Below are 18257 nucleotides of genomic sequence, written 5' to 3' on the forward strand. Positions count from 1 at the left end.
AAAATGATCTACTAGTGAATAAACTAGAGTACAAGGATACTAAAATGACCATCCAAGTCTAATCTACTCAAAGTACTTGAGCCCTCCAAATTCCAGCTATCAATGGACTTCTCAGAGTCTTGTCTTCACTAGCTTCCCGGATCCCGCAATACCGTTCAATTGCATCGCCAAGCCTCACCAGTTTATTTTGGCAAAGACCTAAAGCTTCCCAAACTTCAAAACACTCTCTACACTCTGAATGAGTGTGAGTTGTATTTGAGTACAAATCTCTTCTCAAGGTATAACAAAGGGAGATGGGAGGAGAAGAGATTACAAAGATTTCTTTCTTGAGAATGAGTAGTTTTCTCTAATAAGGTGGGTGTTGTAGAAATCTCTCTTTAGGGTTTTCTTCTGAATAGCCTCCTTACAATTTTGTGGGTAATGAGGGTATATATAGTATGAGTGAAGGGTATAAGAGTCACATTTAAAATCCTAGTTGTCAGTGCATCTCGAGATGAGTCGCGAAACACACTGACTCTTCAACTTCTGGCATGTGCTCCTCATGTGACCTTCAACTGTCTTGATCAAATTTTCACCACTTAGGACACGTTTGGTAGACTGTAATAGACACTGTAATATAATAGATATTCCTATGGCATAACTATTCGGTTGTTTGGTTATGTTTTTATTATAATGAATAGTTATTCTTTATGAATAGCTATTCTGTAAAATGAAGAATAACTATTCCTTATTAAAAGTACTGAATATTTATTCCTTCACCCTATGTAATAACTTTTTTTAAAAAAAATTTCCTAAAAAGCCATTAGTTGCCACATCTTCAAAAGAAAAGAAAATAAATTTTCCTTATTGTTAATTATTAGCTCTATTTTGAATACCCTAAAATAAGTGTATTTTAGGAAATTTGACTTAAAAATGATTTAATTACACATTCTTTTTATACTCTACTAAATTGTGGATGCATATTCAAGATTCTATTCCTAAATGGCCACTAAACTAATGAATAGTAATACTTATTACATTCCAACTTAATGTATTCTTTGTAATACTTATTCCTATTCCTATGTAATAATCATTACAGTGTTCCAAACGTGCCCTTAGACTAAACTCATTACAATTAAATCTCACAACATATAAGAAAATAAATTAATGAAATTACAACATTTTTTATCATGGAATAAAGAAAAACCATAACTTAACATACTTGAACTGAGAGGTATTCAAGTATATGTACATTATGCAAAGAAATTTTATAAAAGAAACCAAACTTGTGTGACTTTTTATTATTATTATTGTTTTTATTTTTATTTTTATTTTTATTTTTATTATTATAAAATATTGTAGTTGGATTTGTTTGTTGCAAGGTTCATGCATGGGGAAGGAAATGGGGTTATCTAGATGGGAGAATGGACCTATACTATTGTCCCTTAGGAAGGTAGCTGGCTTACTTTCATGATAAGAAAAAACTTTATCAATGCAAAGATGATTTTGAGACCTCACCATAACTCTCTCTATATCTCACAAAAGTTTGTGGTGTCTACCGCTTTCCTGATGCTGCTTTGTCCTTTTCACTCTACATGTATGTATAACATTGCAATTGATAATAATAATAATAATAATAATAGAAAGTTGGATTGTACGTCTGGATGTGAAAGCCTTTGATTTCGTTTTAAAAAAGAATTTGCTATCAAATAATAATAAAATAATAGAAAGTTGGATTGTACGTCTGGATGTGAAAGCCTTTGATTTCGTTTTAAAGAAGAATTTGCTATCAAATACTCAATCACACACTCAAACAGAACTGCAACGAACTGAGATTACCGAATAAATTCAGGGAAAAGAACCAAAAACGTCAGGTTATAAGGAATCAGTACAAGTAATTAAGGCATTGTTCATTTCGTTTTATATATATTTAAAGTTAAAATGGAAAGAGAACCTAATTTGAATTTGAATTTTACGCCACGTATCAATTTTTTTTTTTTTTAGTCGGAAGTTATTGTATTTAAAATCCCAGAAGATTATACATAACTTTTAGTACTCCACATTCCCTAGAAGCCTCCAATTTCTCTCTCTCTCTCTCTCTCTCTCATACCGTTGATCTCTAAAGGGATTTTTTTATTTTATTTTATTTGTTACTTTTATTTTTTACCTTCCTCATGCTTATTTACAAAGTTCGTCCATCTCAAGGTCGTTAAAATTGGGATCATACGTAGGATTATGGGAGGTAGGTGAGATCGTAGGATCGAATCGTGGATCATAAGATCCTACATTTTTTGTGAAAAAAAAAGAAAAAAAGAAACCACATTGGTATGTTAAATAATCACATAAATTATATATTTGATGTAATTATCATATATTACTACATCTATTTGTAAGCATTATTTAAAAAGACCAAAAACCTCAAAACGTGAAACTCTATTGGTATGTATTTTTCATTTGGATCCAACTTACACTTAGAATAGCAAAACTTGGTCTATTAAGATGTTATTTTTCATTTGGGTCTAACTGGGGCATTTTGTCAAGTTAAAGAAGATTACAAGAAATTAGGATTGTTTGGGATCGTTAAAATCGTATGATCCTATCGATCTTGAATGATTGCAAAGATTCTTAAAAGATCCAGATCATTTTGGACAGGTGGGATCATAAAATTGTAGGATCGTAGGATCCAGATCAGGATTTTGACAACCATGGTCCATCTTCCCATCAAACACAAACACCACATTTCTCCTTCTTTGATTCAGGGAATGTGATGGGGGTGTTTGTGTATGGTTTAGAAACAATGAAAGGGATTTTTTTTTAAAAAAAAAAAAAAGAAAAGAAAAGAGAAAAAAAGAAACAATGAAAGAGCTGAGTTACTAAAAGCATTCACAGCAGTGGAACCAAATTTTTAGCTTTTTAGCTCTACAAAAAGTCACTTTATCTATTTTATCTTCTCACATCTAACAGCAGTGGTTTTATTTTAGCTTTTAACACAATAAAATAATATTTCATTCAACCACCAAAACACAACCACAACCAAAAGCAGTGTGAATGCCTGTGCACTGTAGCTGTGGAGCCAAACAATATAGCTTTGGCTTCACTATTTGAGGGTACATTTTGATATTTAATAGTGCTAAAAATAGTTATATAGCTATTTAGCACTACTATTACTAGTGCTCTAACACATTGATTAGTGGATATTTACCTCTACAAGAACACACAAAGGCCAACAATTCATTCAATTACAAAAACTGATTTACAAAGAGCTTACATTCGGCTACTTATACTAATTATTTGGCATGGAAGCTCCTAGATGGTTGACAAGTTTCTAAATCCTATTGGCAAATGCTTAAGAAATCATCTAACTAACTAGCTAATTAGTTACAAGAGGATTATGATATAGGCATATAGCTACTTAAAATGCTCTGCATCACTCTCTTACCTTTTTCAAGTGCCAAAGGTCTCTAAAATACTAAAATTCAACTCCATTTTAAATCATAACATTTTACTATTGCTAATAGAATAAGAAATAGTCCCCAAAAACCCAAAACACAACTTAAATCAATTCGGCACGATTCATCCCTTTTAATTTTTTTTTTTTTTTATTTTAGAAAAATAATATTAATAATATTTAACAAATCTTGTACATTGCACATGTTACATACTAGCATAACTTAGGCAAAAAGACCATTTTGGTGTAACAGTCAATTTGATCCCTATATTTTCATATCAATCAATTTGGTCCCTGATATTTTTAAATTGTAGTCAATTTGGTCCTTACCGTTAACTCTCTAACGGAAATTGCTTATGTGACAAACGGTATGCATAGTTGGCAAGCTTGACACTGACATGGATTAAAAAATAATATTAAAATTTTTTTTATTAACATTAAAAAAATGCCAACTCATCATTTTGATAATTACAAAATGCTACGTTAGAAAAAACAAAAAAAAAAAAAAAACAAAAAAACCCCACAACTTTGAAAATAAAATGAATCTAAAACTGATGATTTTCTTTCATTTTCTTGCAATCCAAACACACATCCAAAATCTGCAAACACCCTAACAGTCCATCAATACACACAAGCTTAGACTTCATAAACTCACAATGCATACATTCACATATTCATTCATCCATAACAACTCAATAATTACAGGATACAAACCCACCTACAATTCACGAAGCTGAAGCTCAAAAATACAAAGAAATTCCACAACAAGCTCATGAAATTTAGTTGTTTACACGCACATTCTTAAACCCATAAATTAAACCCAATAAAAAACCTCAATCATAGCAGTGGAGAACCTAAGAAATCATGGCACTTGAAGTGGAATAAATAAGATTCACCTCCGATTGTGGCAGTGGGGGTCAACGACAAAGGGGTGAAGATGGGTGTTCTTGCCTTGGGTTACTTGTGGTGAGAACAAGGAAGAGAGAGAGAGTGAGGTCGAGAGAATGAGTGAGGAGGTTACTTTGGTGGTGGCTTATGGTTGTGAGAGGTGGAGCTTGGTGTCTGTGAGAGGTGGAGCTTAGTGTCTTTGGTCATAGTTGTCTGGGTAGATCAAAGAGGGAGAATGAGCAAGGCAAAGAGAAAACAAAGAAAGAGAGACAGGGAAAGGATAGTGGTTAGGAAAAAACAAAGAGAGCCACTGCTTGGAGTGGCAGTGTTGGTGAGGAGTGAACTTGAAAAGGTTTTGCAAATATTTGGATCTTTGTGTGTGATTGGATTGCAAAATGAAAGAAAATCTACAGTTTTAGTTTTTTAGATTCATTTTATTTTCAGAGTTGTGGCATTTTTTTGTTTTTCTGATGTGGAATTTTGAAGTTATTAAAATGGTGAGTTGGTATTTTTTAATGTTAGTTAAAAATTTTTAATATTATTTTTTAATCCATGTCAGCATCAAGTTTGCCAACTGTACACACCGTTTGCCACATAAGCAATTTTTGTTAGTGAGTTAATGGTAGGGACCAAATTGACTGCAATTTGAAAATATCAAGGACCAAATTGATTATTATGAAAATGTAAGGACCAAATTGACTGTAACGCCAAAATATAAGGACTAAAATGGTGTTTTCTCCTATAAATTAACTACAACTAGCATCTATTACACCACATCAATGTGCCTTCTTTAACTTGTAAACAATAAGAACCTCCACATTAGAAACAAACAAACACACACAAAAGAGGGAATGGGTAAGGGATTTTTATTTTTAATTTGTGTTAATCTTCTCATGCCTAGCAGAGTCATTTTGGCTTTTCTAAAAAGTACTCCCCCCCCCCCCCCCCCCTCCCCCTCCCCCCATTTTAGAATTAAGAATTCAAACTTATAAGTGAATATCTTTAGTAATGGCTCTAATGGCCCCCCTCAATTTAAAAAATATATATATATATATATATATTTATTTATATAAATACCCATTTATAAGTATCAAGTCACCTTCTTTTTAAATATTCACATTTTTGTCATATATAACTCATTAATTTTGGAAGCATTTAAAGTATATGTCTATAAAAATATATAAGTAAATGTTCTTAGTAAAAAAAAAAAGTTTTAGTTACTATTTTTTTGGGGAGAGGGGGGAGGCGGAACTTGTTTTCATTTGTATTTAGAGGTTAGGGAGGATTTAGGAATACATTTTTTTTTTTTTTTTTTTTTTTAACTATAAGAGATATGGTATGATTTTTATTGCTAAAAGTTTGGAAAATGTTCTACTTTTCCATCTATAAAAAGAAAAAAAAATCACTTAGGTTTTGTCATTATTATATATATTTTTATATTACATTGTATATGATAAGATATGAAATGGAAAATTATTATTAATATATCTTAAATTTATCAATTAATTTGTATGCATTTTATGTTTTCTAAAATTATTTTTATACTCTAATGTGTAATCTTTAATTTATTTATTTTTAAAAAAATTATTTACAATAATAAAAAAATATTAATTATAATTAATATAATTTAAAGTATAATTAAACATGACTTAAGCTAGAAAAAGATTTGGATTGAATTATACAAAACCGCCTTAATAAAGTTTTCTTATATAGGAGAAAATAACATATATAATAAGTCACTTAAAGGTTTTTTAAGTATAAATATACAAATACAAATCTTTTGTACCATTTTTTTTTTTTTATATTCCACCAATTACAATTTGTCATTTTTTTTTTTACTTTTCTTTATATATATATATATATATATATGTGTGTGTATTTTGTGAATTTAAGCATTATTAAATTTCGAGTAATATAATTTCCAGCATATATAACAGCCAAATGCCATAAAGGAAATCTAGTACAATATTAATGTCATTGGTTCTCTATCTTATGAGTTATGATAGTTTTCCATGCAGGTCAGCCGATCTTTGTACAGTGAAATCTCTCAGAGATCTCATTAAGATACCTGATAAAGAAAGAGTTGAGAAAATCTTGATATAGAAAGCTGTCCCCCATTCTTTCGCTATCGTATTTTTTTTCCCAACACATTGTATTCGATCATAATTTAGAATCTGTAGCATGTACTATATGGTATTTCCCAAATATATGCTACACAGATTTTAGAAGCAAAACAAAAAAAAAAACTCTTTTTTTTTTTTTATACGTCAACAGCGGTACTAAATAGTAGTAAATTTGCCAATAATTCAAAAGAAGACTCTATCCATCTAGCTAGTTCCCTTCATACCCGAAATACTTAGAAGACTTTATCCATCTATGCGTTTAAAACCATAAACTTACCTGTCCTTTGTGTCCCTAGCTGTCTATTTACCTCAAAACAACCGAAGCATGTCATTCATAAAGTTTCTGTAAAGGATTGTTTCAACTTTCAGAAGTACACACTTCACCATTTCTTCCAGTAAAATTGGATGAAACAACCAACAAAGGCAGTTCAAATCCCATTATCTGTCAATTATCATAGAGAAAAGAAACAGAGAAATTTTGAGTGCTGGTTCTGCTCAAGTTAGATGAGTTAGAACAGTGTAGGAGGTGCTAACTTCATCATGTCAAGCAATGCAGTCATTACTTTTTTCTTGTTTCTCAACATCTTTATGTTTCCTGCCATTTCTGCCTTGAACCAAGAAGGTCTCTCTCTACTTTCATGGCTTTCAGCATTCAATTCATCCTCTTCTGCTACTTTCTTCCATTCATGGGATCCAACTCACAATAATCCATGCAAATGGGATTATATCAAATGCTCCAGACATGGTTTTGTTTCAGATATAACAATAACCTCCATCAACCTTCATACCAGCTTCCCCACCCAGCTCCTCTCCTTCAACTATCTCACCAACCTTGTCCTTTCAAATGCAAACCTTACTGGAGAAATCCCACCTTCAATAGGAAACTTGTCATCACTGGTGACCTTAGACCTCAGTTCCAATGCTCTATCAGGGAACATCCCAGCTGAAGTTGGAAAATTATCTGAGTTGCAGTTTTTGGTGCTGAATTCAAATTCCTTGCATGGTCAAATTCCAACTGAAATTGGAAATTGCTCGAAGCTTCAAGAGCTTGAGCTGTTTGATAACCAGCTCTCTGGATGGATTCCTGCAGAAGTAAGCAATTTGATAGGCCTGGAAATCTTTCGTGCAGGCGGAAATCTAGGAATTCGTGGCGAAATCCCAATGCTAATATCAAACTGTAAAAGACTAGTTTTTCTTGGCCTTTCAGATACTGGTATTTCGGGGCAGATTCCAAGTGGATTGGGAGAACTTCAGAATCTCAAGACTCTTTCAGTCTACACAGCCAAACTCACAGGTCCAATCCCACCAGAAATTGGTAACTGCTCATCTTTGGAACAATTGTATCTATATGAAAACCAGCTTTCTGGAAATATTCCTAACGAATTGGGTTTTATGAAAAACCTCAAGAAGGTGCTATTGTGGCAGAACAATCTGCATGAAAGCATTCCAGAAAGTCTTGGAAACAGCTCAAGTTTGACGGTTATTGATTTCTCAATGAATTCCCTCAGTGGTGAGCTTCCTGGGTCTTTTGCAAATTTAGTCACATTGGAGGAGCTTCTTCTGTCTGATAACAACATTTCTGGCCAAATACCATCATATCTCGGCAACTTTTTGGGTCTGCAGCAACTTGAATTGGATAACAACAGATTTTCTGGTGAGATTCCACCTGCCCTGGGGAAACTAAAGGAACTTTCTTTGTTCTTTGCCTGGCAGAATCAGCTTCATGGAAGCATACCAACTGAGCTAGCCAACTGTGAGAAACTTCAAGCATTGGATCTTTCACACAATTTGCTCACCGGCTCTATTCCAAATGCTCTCTTCAATCTCAATAACTTAACCCAATTGTTGTTGATATCAAATAGAATCTCAGGTGAAATTCCACCTCAAATTGGTAACTGCACCAGCTTGATCCGTTTGCGGCTGGGATCAAACAACTTCACCGGTCAGATTCCATCAGAAATTGGGCTCCTGCATAATTTGAGCTTTCTTGAAATGTCAGACAACAAATTCACCGGAGAAATTCCTCCTGAAATTGGCAACTGCAATCAACTAGAAATGGTTGATTTGCATGGAAATACACTCCAAGGCATAATCCCCTCATCATTTGAATTCCTTGTTGGTCTTAATGTGTTAGACCTTTCCATGAATAGATTAGCAGGCACCATTCCTGAGAATCTGGGCAAGCTTACATCCTTGAACAAACTGATAATCAGTGGGAACCAGATTACCGGTTTGATTCCCTCATCACTTGGCCTCTGCAGGGGTTTACAGTTGTTGGATATGAGCAGCAACAAAATCACTGGTTCTATTCCAGAAGAACTTGGTCATCTCCAAGAATTAGATATTCTCTTGAATTTGAGTTGGAATTCTCTGACAGGCCCCATTCCAGAGAGCTTCTCTAATCTCTCAAAGCTTGCCAACTTGGATCTGTCTCACAACATGCTAACAGGAAGTCTGAGAGTACTAGGTAATCTTGATAACCTAGTATCTCTGAATGTCTCCTACAATAAATTTTCTGGTTTACTTCCTGATACCAAGTTCTTCCATGACCTCCCAGCCAGTGTGTTTACTGGTAATCAAGAACTCTGCATCAATAGAAATGAGTGCCATATAAATGGAAAACTCCATGGTGTCAATTCTGCCAGAAATCTTATTATCTACGCTCTTCTCAGTATATCTGTAACTGTGTTTATGGTGATTTTTGGGCTATTTTTATTTATGAGAGTTCGTGGACCCACATTTGAGAAGAATGATGAAGAAGAACATGACTTGGAATGGAATTTCACCCCATTTCAAAAGCTTAACTTTTCCATAAGTGATATTGTCACAAGCCTGTCAGAATCTAATATTGTAGGAAAGGGTTGTTCAGGCATTGTTTATCGTGTTGAGACTCCAGGAAAGCAGGTTATCGCAGTGAAGAAGCTATGGCCAGTTAAAAATTGGGAGCTTCCAGAGAGAGACTTGTTCTCTGCAGAAGTTCAGACTCTTGGATCAATAAGGCACAAAAATATAGTGAGGCTTCTGGGATGTTGCAACAATGGAAAAACTAGATTGCTCTTGTTTGATTACATCTGTAATGGGAGTTTGGCTGGAGTACTCCATGAAAAGAGGCTGTTCTTGGACTGGGATGCAAGGTATCAAATCATACTGGGAGCAGCTCATGGTTTAGCCTATCTTCACCATGACTGCATTCCTCCAATAATTCATCGCGACATTAAAGCAAATAACATCTTGGTGGGCCCACAGTTTGAAGCCTTTTTAGCAGATTTTGGCCTTGCAAAGGTTGTTGAATCTGCAGAATGTTCAAGAGCATCCAATACAGTTGCTGGTTCTTATGGGTACATCGCTCCTGGTGAGAATAAGTGCTACAGGTTCTCTAACTACTGCATCAAATTTCTCATGATTATTAACTAACCAACATAATCAGAAAGTTCTTTTCCTATAGAAAAGAATTTCTTTTCCAGAAGACAATTGGTATCAAAATGGACCATTTATACTATAAATGATATTACTCAAATTATATTCAATTCTAGTCATTTATGATGGCTCAAATATATCCCACTCACTTCAAATATTTTACAAATTGAAGTTTTTTTGGAGTCAGCTTCATTATTCTATTCTGAACTAACTGTTCTTAAGTTTTGGTTTCACTTTGCCACTAATTGTCTAAATCCTGAAATTCCGTCTATGCTTCCTGCAATGATTTCTTCTTATAACAATGCAAAAGGCAATCTACTTCAGGCCTAACTATAGCTTGTCAAAAATTGCAGAATATGGATACAGTTTGAAGATCACAGAAAAGAGCGATGTGTACAGCTTTGGCGTGGTACTACTAGAGGTCTTAACCGGGAAGGAACCAACAGATAGCAGGATACCAGAAGGTGCTCACATTGTCACTTGGGTTAACAGGGAAGTTCGAGAAAGAAAAAGAGAATTCACTACAATTCTTGACCAGCAACTAGTTTTACGATCAGGGACACAGATTCAACAGATGATTCAAGTGCTTGGGGTGGCTCTCCTATGTGTGAATACTTGTCCAGAGGAAAGGCCAACAATGAAAGATGTTGCAGTGATGCTCAAGGAGATCCGGCATGAAAATGAGGATTTTGAAAAACCAAATTTTCTCCGCAATGGGGTAGCAAACAACCCGAAAGCAGCAGTCCACTGTTCTAGTTTCTCAAGATCATCTGAACCTCTAATAAGATCGCCTCCATATGCATAACATCCCAAAAATTAGAATCTAGTTCATTGATAATTTGTTCTCAATATTCAAATAACAAAAAACTTTGTATAGCTTGATATTATTATGTAGTAGCAACAGGTTATCACCTATCACATTGTAATTCTTCATTGCAATTCAACTTTTTTCTCCATTCAGCTTGGATTACTTTGATCATTCGATTATTACTGCAGATATGGTACGCATATGTTCTGCCCAACTTCAAGTGCATCTTTGTAAGAAATTAAAAATCGTCTTACAAAACCCAAAACTTCTTCCCCCAACTGCCACTACCCGACAATGGAAGTGTTGAGATACACCCCACAAGTAAGAGATTGATTTAATGACCCTAAAGTTATGTTCTAAACAACCACATATGCCTCATACAATCCTGACTTCTCAAAAAATGGCTATGATAATTTTTTTTTTTTTTTTAAGTACATTTATAAAGGACCAAGATGCCTGCAAATAATCATTAAAGCAGACCAAAATGCTGTTTACAGCATTGGTCACAGGAAGTAAGATAGTTAAGAAACTACACTACCAAGAAGCAAGTAGCATAGTACCATGGCTCTGCTAGCAATTGCAGCTATCAAGTTGGGGACCAACAAACTGTCACATAGCTTTCAAGCCCAATGGATTAGCTGTGGGGTCTGGGCCAATGAAAAGCGATGGCAGTGACAGAATTCTGGAGGATCTAAGTTGTATGGAACATAAAATTAAAAGGAGTAATTGGACCACCACTCTTTTCAGCTTCCCCAACAATTATTTCTTGTAAAGATAAAAGACAATCACACTCCATGTTCTTGAGAGAATACGTTGCTTTTAGTCATGTGCATCAGACCATCTTAGGCCCACAGATTGTTCATTGTAAACTATCAAACTCTATTGACTAAGAATGCAAGCAACCATCCGCTAAAGTAATCATTCATGCGACACTTATTAAGTAATGTTAATTTCAAGAATTACAATTGATAGTTGTTGGGTTCAATCTGGGATCGGCCGGAAATTCTACACTTAATTGTAGCCCTTATGACAATAGACATGTAACAGAAAAAACATAGATAATGCTAATTTGTTTTAGGTCAAGAGCCTTATAATTCATTGGCATTGGAGAACTAGAGTTCGAATCCCCCTCCCATAAAAAGAAATAAATATGATTGTTTCAAGCTTTTTTTTCCTACTCAAAAACAGTTTTTGTAATGCAATCATATTAATTGTTAATGAAAGAGGAAGGAATATGTACTTGCCATAATTTTACCATCTTAATGTAGTTATCAAATTTAGTGGTGTTGTACTACTGAATATTTAGGATTAATAGTTTATAATAAAAATTTTAGAAGGTTAAAATTTTTATAGAGTAAATTAGAATTTAATTTGATGTGTTTAAAGCCTAATTAGTGTAATTTTTAAAACTCTAGGAGGTGACATGCAATTGGCCCATCTACATGGAGGTAAATTGTAATTTACACGAGTTTCAATTAACTCAGTTGGTAAAGTCTTTTATCAGCAAATAAGAGATTTGAAATTCGATCTCCGCTACACCAAATACCAATTGGTATCTTGATTTGATGATAAAGAACAATTATCATAAGCGGATGCTATAAGTTAAAAACTACTCTAAAAATAATTGTAATTTACTTTTTATTTTTAAAACTCTAGGAGGTAAAATGTAGTTAGGCCTATTTACATGAAGGTAGATTGTAATTTACTTTTGTACGGCATCGAGGTCCCAAGACCTAGATGGGCCTTGGGCTCAGGCTCAATGGCACGGCCCCATCACTTTAAATTCTGCTTGAAACTACCTTCACGAACTACGAGTTTTGAGCCTCAGCCCCTAACCTATGCTCGGCATAAATTTCCCGAACAATCGATGAAACCTTGTCCGGACGTACCATAGGATGCTCGGTAGTTCAGGAAACATCACTACCGAGCATATTCACCTGAGTTGGAACCAAGTTCCAAAGCCATAATCGCTGCATTCCACTCTCACCTAAACATCCACTTACAATAGATAATATTGGACCTTCAATTGCACTAACAATGGCAGTAATTATGATTTCCCCACTAACTTAGAGCTATAAATAGGAGAAGTTGGGGAAGAAAGAGGGGTTCAGAAAAAGGGAGAAAAAACAATCATTTAGGAAGGGAGGAGGGATATTACTCTGAGTTTCTGTGCCGAGAACGACCCAAAGTAGGAAATCCTAAAGCCCACCCTATAAATAAGTTGTGAGCCCAAGTGAGGTTAAGCCCAACAGTCTCATTTCCGGCGCGCACAATTGGCGCCCACCGTGGGGCTCTCCTACGAAGCTGTGGTTCAACTGAGACTCAAGTAAGGGAAATGTCCGAGGGGCGTTCGAGAGGGCGCGCCCAGAGTGGTTCGGTAGAATCTTCTCGGGGATTCACGTGGCAGGAAAGAAGACAGAAAGGGCGAGAGGATAGGGAGCGTCTATGAGGAGAGGAAGAATCTGACTTGGGAGAAGGATCGGACCAGACCCACCGAACGATGTCGGGTGTCTCGGGACACGGTCAGTATGATAATAGGGACTGAGAGTTGGAGCGGTTGCGCAGACTGGTAATGGATCTAAAGTTGGAAGCAAGGGGTCGACGCCAGGAAAGGGACCGAAACCACCGGCAAAGGAGAGATGATAGCACGGGAAATCGAGGCGAAGAGGGCTCTAGCCAATCCGGTACCCAACGATTCCAAAACCAATCACCCTCTCAAGAATCACGCTGGCGCAGGAATCACTCACACTCCCGAGAGACACATCACCGCCGGAACCGTTCACGTTCGCATGGATACGACGACCGAGGATCGAATTCACCAGAGGAACGGCGACCCCACAATGCTGCCATGGACGCCATGAGCCGAGCCTTACGAAGGGCTGCCCGGTCACCATTCTCCGATGAAATTGAACGGGCCCCTATGCCGAGTCGATTTACATGACCACCATTCAATTCCTACGATGGGAAGACGGATCCTGTGGAGCATGTCAATCATTATATCCACATGATGTCCTTGCATGCACATAATGATGCGTTGATGTGTAAGGTACTCCCTCTAGTCTCAACTCCACGGCCCTGAGATGGTTCAATGGGTTACGAAAAGGTTCCATTCGCAGCTTTGCTGAGCTGATCCAAGAGTTCGGCAGTAGATTCGTGACATGCAGCCGAGTGCCGCAGCCGGTGGATGCGCTACTTTCCATAAAGATAAGGGTCGGTGAAACCTTTCGGAGTTATGCTAGTCGGTAATGAGAACTATACAACGAGATCAGTGGAGGAAATGAGAAGATAACGGCAAGCACCTTCAAGATGGGGCTCCCCGAGGATTCTGAACTACGGGAGTCGTTGACAAAAAGACCTCCCGAGGATATGAGGCAACTTATGAGGTGCATTGAGGAGTATAAGCGCCTGGAAGATGATCGGCTGCAAAATAAGGGGAAAGCCCCGTTACTTGGAAGATCTCGACAGGGCATTATTCTGGCAAGACCGAAAAAAGATTTCAGGATGCAAGAACCAGAGGCGCAAATTAAAGGAGTTAATGTGGCGTTCAAAGAGCCTGTGCACAAAATTCTAGATCAGATTAAGAACGAATCGTTCTTCAGGTGGCCGAACAAGATGGGGGGTGACCCATCTCGGAGGAATCAAAACTTGTACTGCACATACCACAGGGATAAAAGGCACACCACCTAGCAGTGTCGGGTACTAAAAGATCATCTCGGGCAGCTAGTAAAAGCAAGGTATCTGAAAGAGTTCGTAGTGGACTCCGTAGATTGGGAGGCTGGCCTAGGTGTTCAGCAGAAAAGGAATCCCCTCCCACCACCGCTGGGAGTGATCGAAGTCATCCACGTTGCCCTGAGAGGTACCGCAGCAGCTAAGGGAGTACCGATAGTGGCCTGCGCGGAGGGAGAATCACCCGAGAAAAGGATGAAAGTTGGTCGGCTGACAATCTCTTTTGGCGAGGAAGACTTGGAGGGGACGATCCAACCTCAGAGTCAGGACTTGGTGAAATATGATACGCCGCTGGTCTCGTTTGACGGAAGAGTCGTGATCCCCGAAGGTCAGATTTCTCTCTCGGTGGACATGGAAGGAAAGGAAGTAATAGTGACCTTCATAGTAGTTCGATCATTCTCACCGTACACTGCAATCTTGGGAAGGCCGTGGATTCTCGCAATGAAGGCTGTTCCGTCCACCCTGCACGTGAAAGTTAAATTTCCCACCGAGTATGGAGTCACCGTAGTACGAGGGAACCAACGAGTGGCTAGGCAGTGTCTTGTCGCCGCGGTCAGATGGAAGAGCGAACAGATTGGACAAGCGGAGGCCACCGAAAAAGAAAGAAATTTTATAGCAATTACAGAAGCCCAGAGGGGAAACGGGGGCGGACGTTGCCGAGGAGGTTTTGAAGGTTAGAATTTTTCCAGACACTAACAGGTATTTCCAGATAAGCATGAGCATGAATGACCGAGAAAAGGTAGAGATGTTGTTATTCCTTTTGCAGAATGTGGATGTTTTTGCCTGGAATCCGTATGAAGTGCCCGGCGTAGATCCCAAGTTCATTGTCCACAAGCTTAACGTGGACCCATCATTCCCCCCGAAAAAGCAAAAACCGAGAAGAGCATCGAAAGAGCATGTTGACGCGATAAACTTGGAAGTCCAGAGGCTGAAGGAGGCAGGAGTGATAAGAGAAATATTCTTCCCGAAATGGTTAGCAAATACGGTGGTAGTAAAGAAAAAGAACGGTAAATGGAGAGTTTGTGTGGATTTCACAGACTTAAATCGGGCATGTCCCAAAGATCCGTTCCCAATGCCCAAGATTGATCAATTAGTAGACACCACGTATGGGCACCTGAGGATGAGCTTCTTGGATGCTTTCCAGGGGTATCACCAGATTGTCTTGGCGCCCAAGGACCGAGAAAAGACAGCATTTATCTCCCCGAGTGCAAACTATCACTACGAAGTCATGCCGTTTGGATTGAAGAACACCGGAGCCACGTACCAGCGGATGATAACGAGGATGTTCTGAGAGAAAATTGGGTGCACAGTGGAAGTATACATTGACGACATGGTGGTAAAGAGCAGAAAGGAGTCGCAACATACGGAAGACTTTCGGGGAGTATTTGAGATACTTCGGCAGCATAAGTTGCGCTTGAACGACGAGAAGTATACTTTCGGTGTGGGGGCTAGCAAGTTCTTGGGTTATCTGATTTCTACTCGGGGGATAGAGGCCAACCCCAACCAGATAGAGGCCGTGAATCACCTCAGACTGCCGAGCAATCCTAAGGAAGTACAAGTGCTAACCGGGATGTTAGCTACCCTAAACCGATTCATCTCCAAATTTGCTGATTGTTGCAGACCGTTTTATCAACTTTTGAAGAAGTGGAAGGGGTTTCAGTGGGATGAGGAATGTGACAAGGCTTTTCGAGATCTGAAGGAATACTTGGCAAAAGCGCCCATGTTAACGGCCTCGGAGTCCGGGGAGGATTTGTTTATGTACCTCTTGGTGTCCGACCACGCCGTGAGTGCTGTGTTACTAAGAGACCAAGGAGTGCAGCAGCCAGTGTATTACATAAGCAAAACCTTAGTAGATGCCGAGACGAGATACCTGCCCCTGGAGAAGTTAGTGTTGGCACTGGTGCACGCCATGAGGAAGTTGTCGTATTACTTTCAGGCTCATACTGTGTTCGTCCTCAACGAGTATCCCCTACAGTCATTGTTAAAAAGATCGGACTTCACGGGCCAAATAGCCAAGTGGGGAACTCGGTTGGGTTCGTTCGACATAAGGTACCAGCCGCGAAGCTCGGTGAAGGGACAGGTTCTTGCTGATTTCATTACAGAATTTACCCCTAAGAACGACGGGAAGATAATCTGTAATGCAGAAAGTCGTCCGTGGAAGGTGTTTGTAGACGGCGCTTCGAATGCTATGGGGGCCGGAGTCGGTATTGTCATAATCACCCCGGAGGGCATACGACTAGAACACTCCTTCAGATTAGGATTCAAAGCCTCAAACAACGAAGCCGAATACGAGGCCTTTCTAGCCAGATTGAGGGCCGTATTGCATCTGGGCACGAAAGATGTGGAGATTTATTCGGACTCTCAGCTGGTCTTTTATCAAATCATAGGAAGCTTTGAAGCTCGGGACTCTCAGATGAAAGCTTATCTGAGTACAGCTAAGCAAATCATTAGCCAGTTCGGGACAGTGAAGGGGGCCCAGGTAGGTCGGGCACAAAACAGGCATGCCGACTCGCTGGCCATGTTGGCCTCATTCGCTACCGAGGATACTCCTCGGCTCGTCAAAATAGAGCTTATAAGGGAGCCAAGTATCGATGTGAAAAATGATTATGACCCGGCCAGGGTTGAGGTGGCCATGGTGTCAGTGGCCAATCCGTGCTGGATGAACCCGATCATAGATTTCTTAGCCGAGGACAAAGTTCCGGACGATGAAAAGGAGGCTAAAAAGATTCGTTGGGTGGCTCCCTGGTACTGGCTGTCGGCAGATTGCAAATTGTATCGGAGGTCTTTCGCAGGTCCTTACCTTTTATGCCTACATCCCGAGAAAGTAAACGAACTTCTAACCGAGCTGCATGACGGAGTGTGTGGTGGCCATGTTGGGGGGCGGTCTTTAGCACACAGGACAATGACCCAGGGGTTTTAGTGGCCACAGATGTAGAAGGATGCCGCAGAATATGTCCAGAGGTGTGAACAATGCCAAAAACATGCCCCTCTGATCCACCAGCCAGCAGGTCGTCTAAACCCCATCAGCAGCCCATGGCCGTTTGCACAATGGGGGCTGGACATCCTCGGCCCTTTTCCCTGAGCAACAGGTAACTGCCGGTTTGTATTGGTGGCAGTTGATTATTTCACGAAGTGGGCGGAAGCCGAGGCCTTGGCCAATATCTGGGATATCGACGTGAAAAAGTTTGTATGGAAAAACATAGTCACAAGGTTTGGGGTGCCGGACTCATTGATATCAGACAATGGGCTACAGTTCGATAGCAAAGTTTTCCGGGCCTTCTGCAACGATCTCGGCATTAAGAACAAGTATTCAACTCCGGCATACCCTCAAAGCAACGGCCAAGCTGAGGCAGTGAACAAGACGATTTTGAATGGGTTGAAGAGGCGGCTGGACGGGGCAAAGGGGAGGTGGGTTGAAGAGCTACCTAACGTTTTATGGGCTTACTGTACGACTCCCAGAAGATCCACGGATGAGACCCCTTTCTCTTTGACATATGGGGCGGAGGCCATGCTACTAACCGAAGTGAGCTTGTGCAGTGCACGGGTCGCAGGATTTGACCCCGTCTAGAACGCCGACCTAATGATGGAGCACTTGGACTGGTTAGAAGAATGTCGAGAGGTAGCAACCATACGGCTCGCGGAGTATCGACAGAGACTTGTCCAAAGATACAACCAAGTTATAAAGGGTAGGGAATTCAGCGCCGGGGAATTGGTGCTAAGGAAGGTCGTGGGAAATATGCGAGACGTAGCTGCAGGGAAGCTTGCTCAAACGTGGGAAGGACCGTACAGAGTTACCGCCATTGCCGGTGCGGGGGCTTACTACTTGGAAGACCTTAACGAGAGGCCGCTCCCCCGGCCATGGAATGTC

The 18257-nt window shown here is 39.0% G+C and overlaps 2 protein-coding genes across 2 annotated transcripts; both read left to right on the top strand.

The window, feature by feature from the left end:
• The first annotated feature begins 6651 nt into the window (after positions 1 to 6651).
• On the top strand, positions 6652 to 10815 carry LOC126713055 (LRR receptor-like serine/threonine-protein kinase RGI2). The gene is made up of 2 exons (XM_050412697.1): positions 6652 to 9790; positions 10209 to 10815. Exons 1-2 carry the CDS (start codon positions 6979 to 6981, stop codon positions 10658 to 10660), a joined length of 3264 nt encoding a protein of 1087 aa, XP_050268654.1. The 5' UTR covers positions 6652 to 6978; the 3' UTR covers positions 10661 to 10815.
• A 4289-nt stretch (positions 10816 to 15104) lies between these two features.
• LOC126696734 (uncharacterized) lies at positions 15105 to 17309 on the top strand. Its single transcript, XM_050393432.1, has 3 exons — positions 15105 to 15396; positions 15700 to 16593; positions 16777 to 17309. Exons 1-3 carry the CDS (start codon positions 15105 to 15107, stop codon positions 17307 to 17309), a joined length of 1719 nt encoding a protein of 572 aa, XP_050249389.1.
• Positions 17310 to 18257: the final 948 nt, after the last annotated feature.

Source organism: Quercus robur, chromosome 2 (genome assembly GCF_932294415.1).
Source record: "Quercus robur chromosome 2, dhQueRobu3.1, whole genome shotgun sequence".
NCBI lineage: Eukaryota > Viridiplantae > Streptophyta > Magnoliopsida > Fagales > Fagaceae > Quercus > Quercus robur.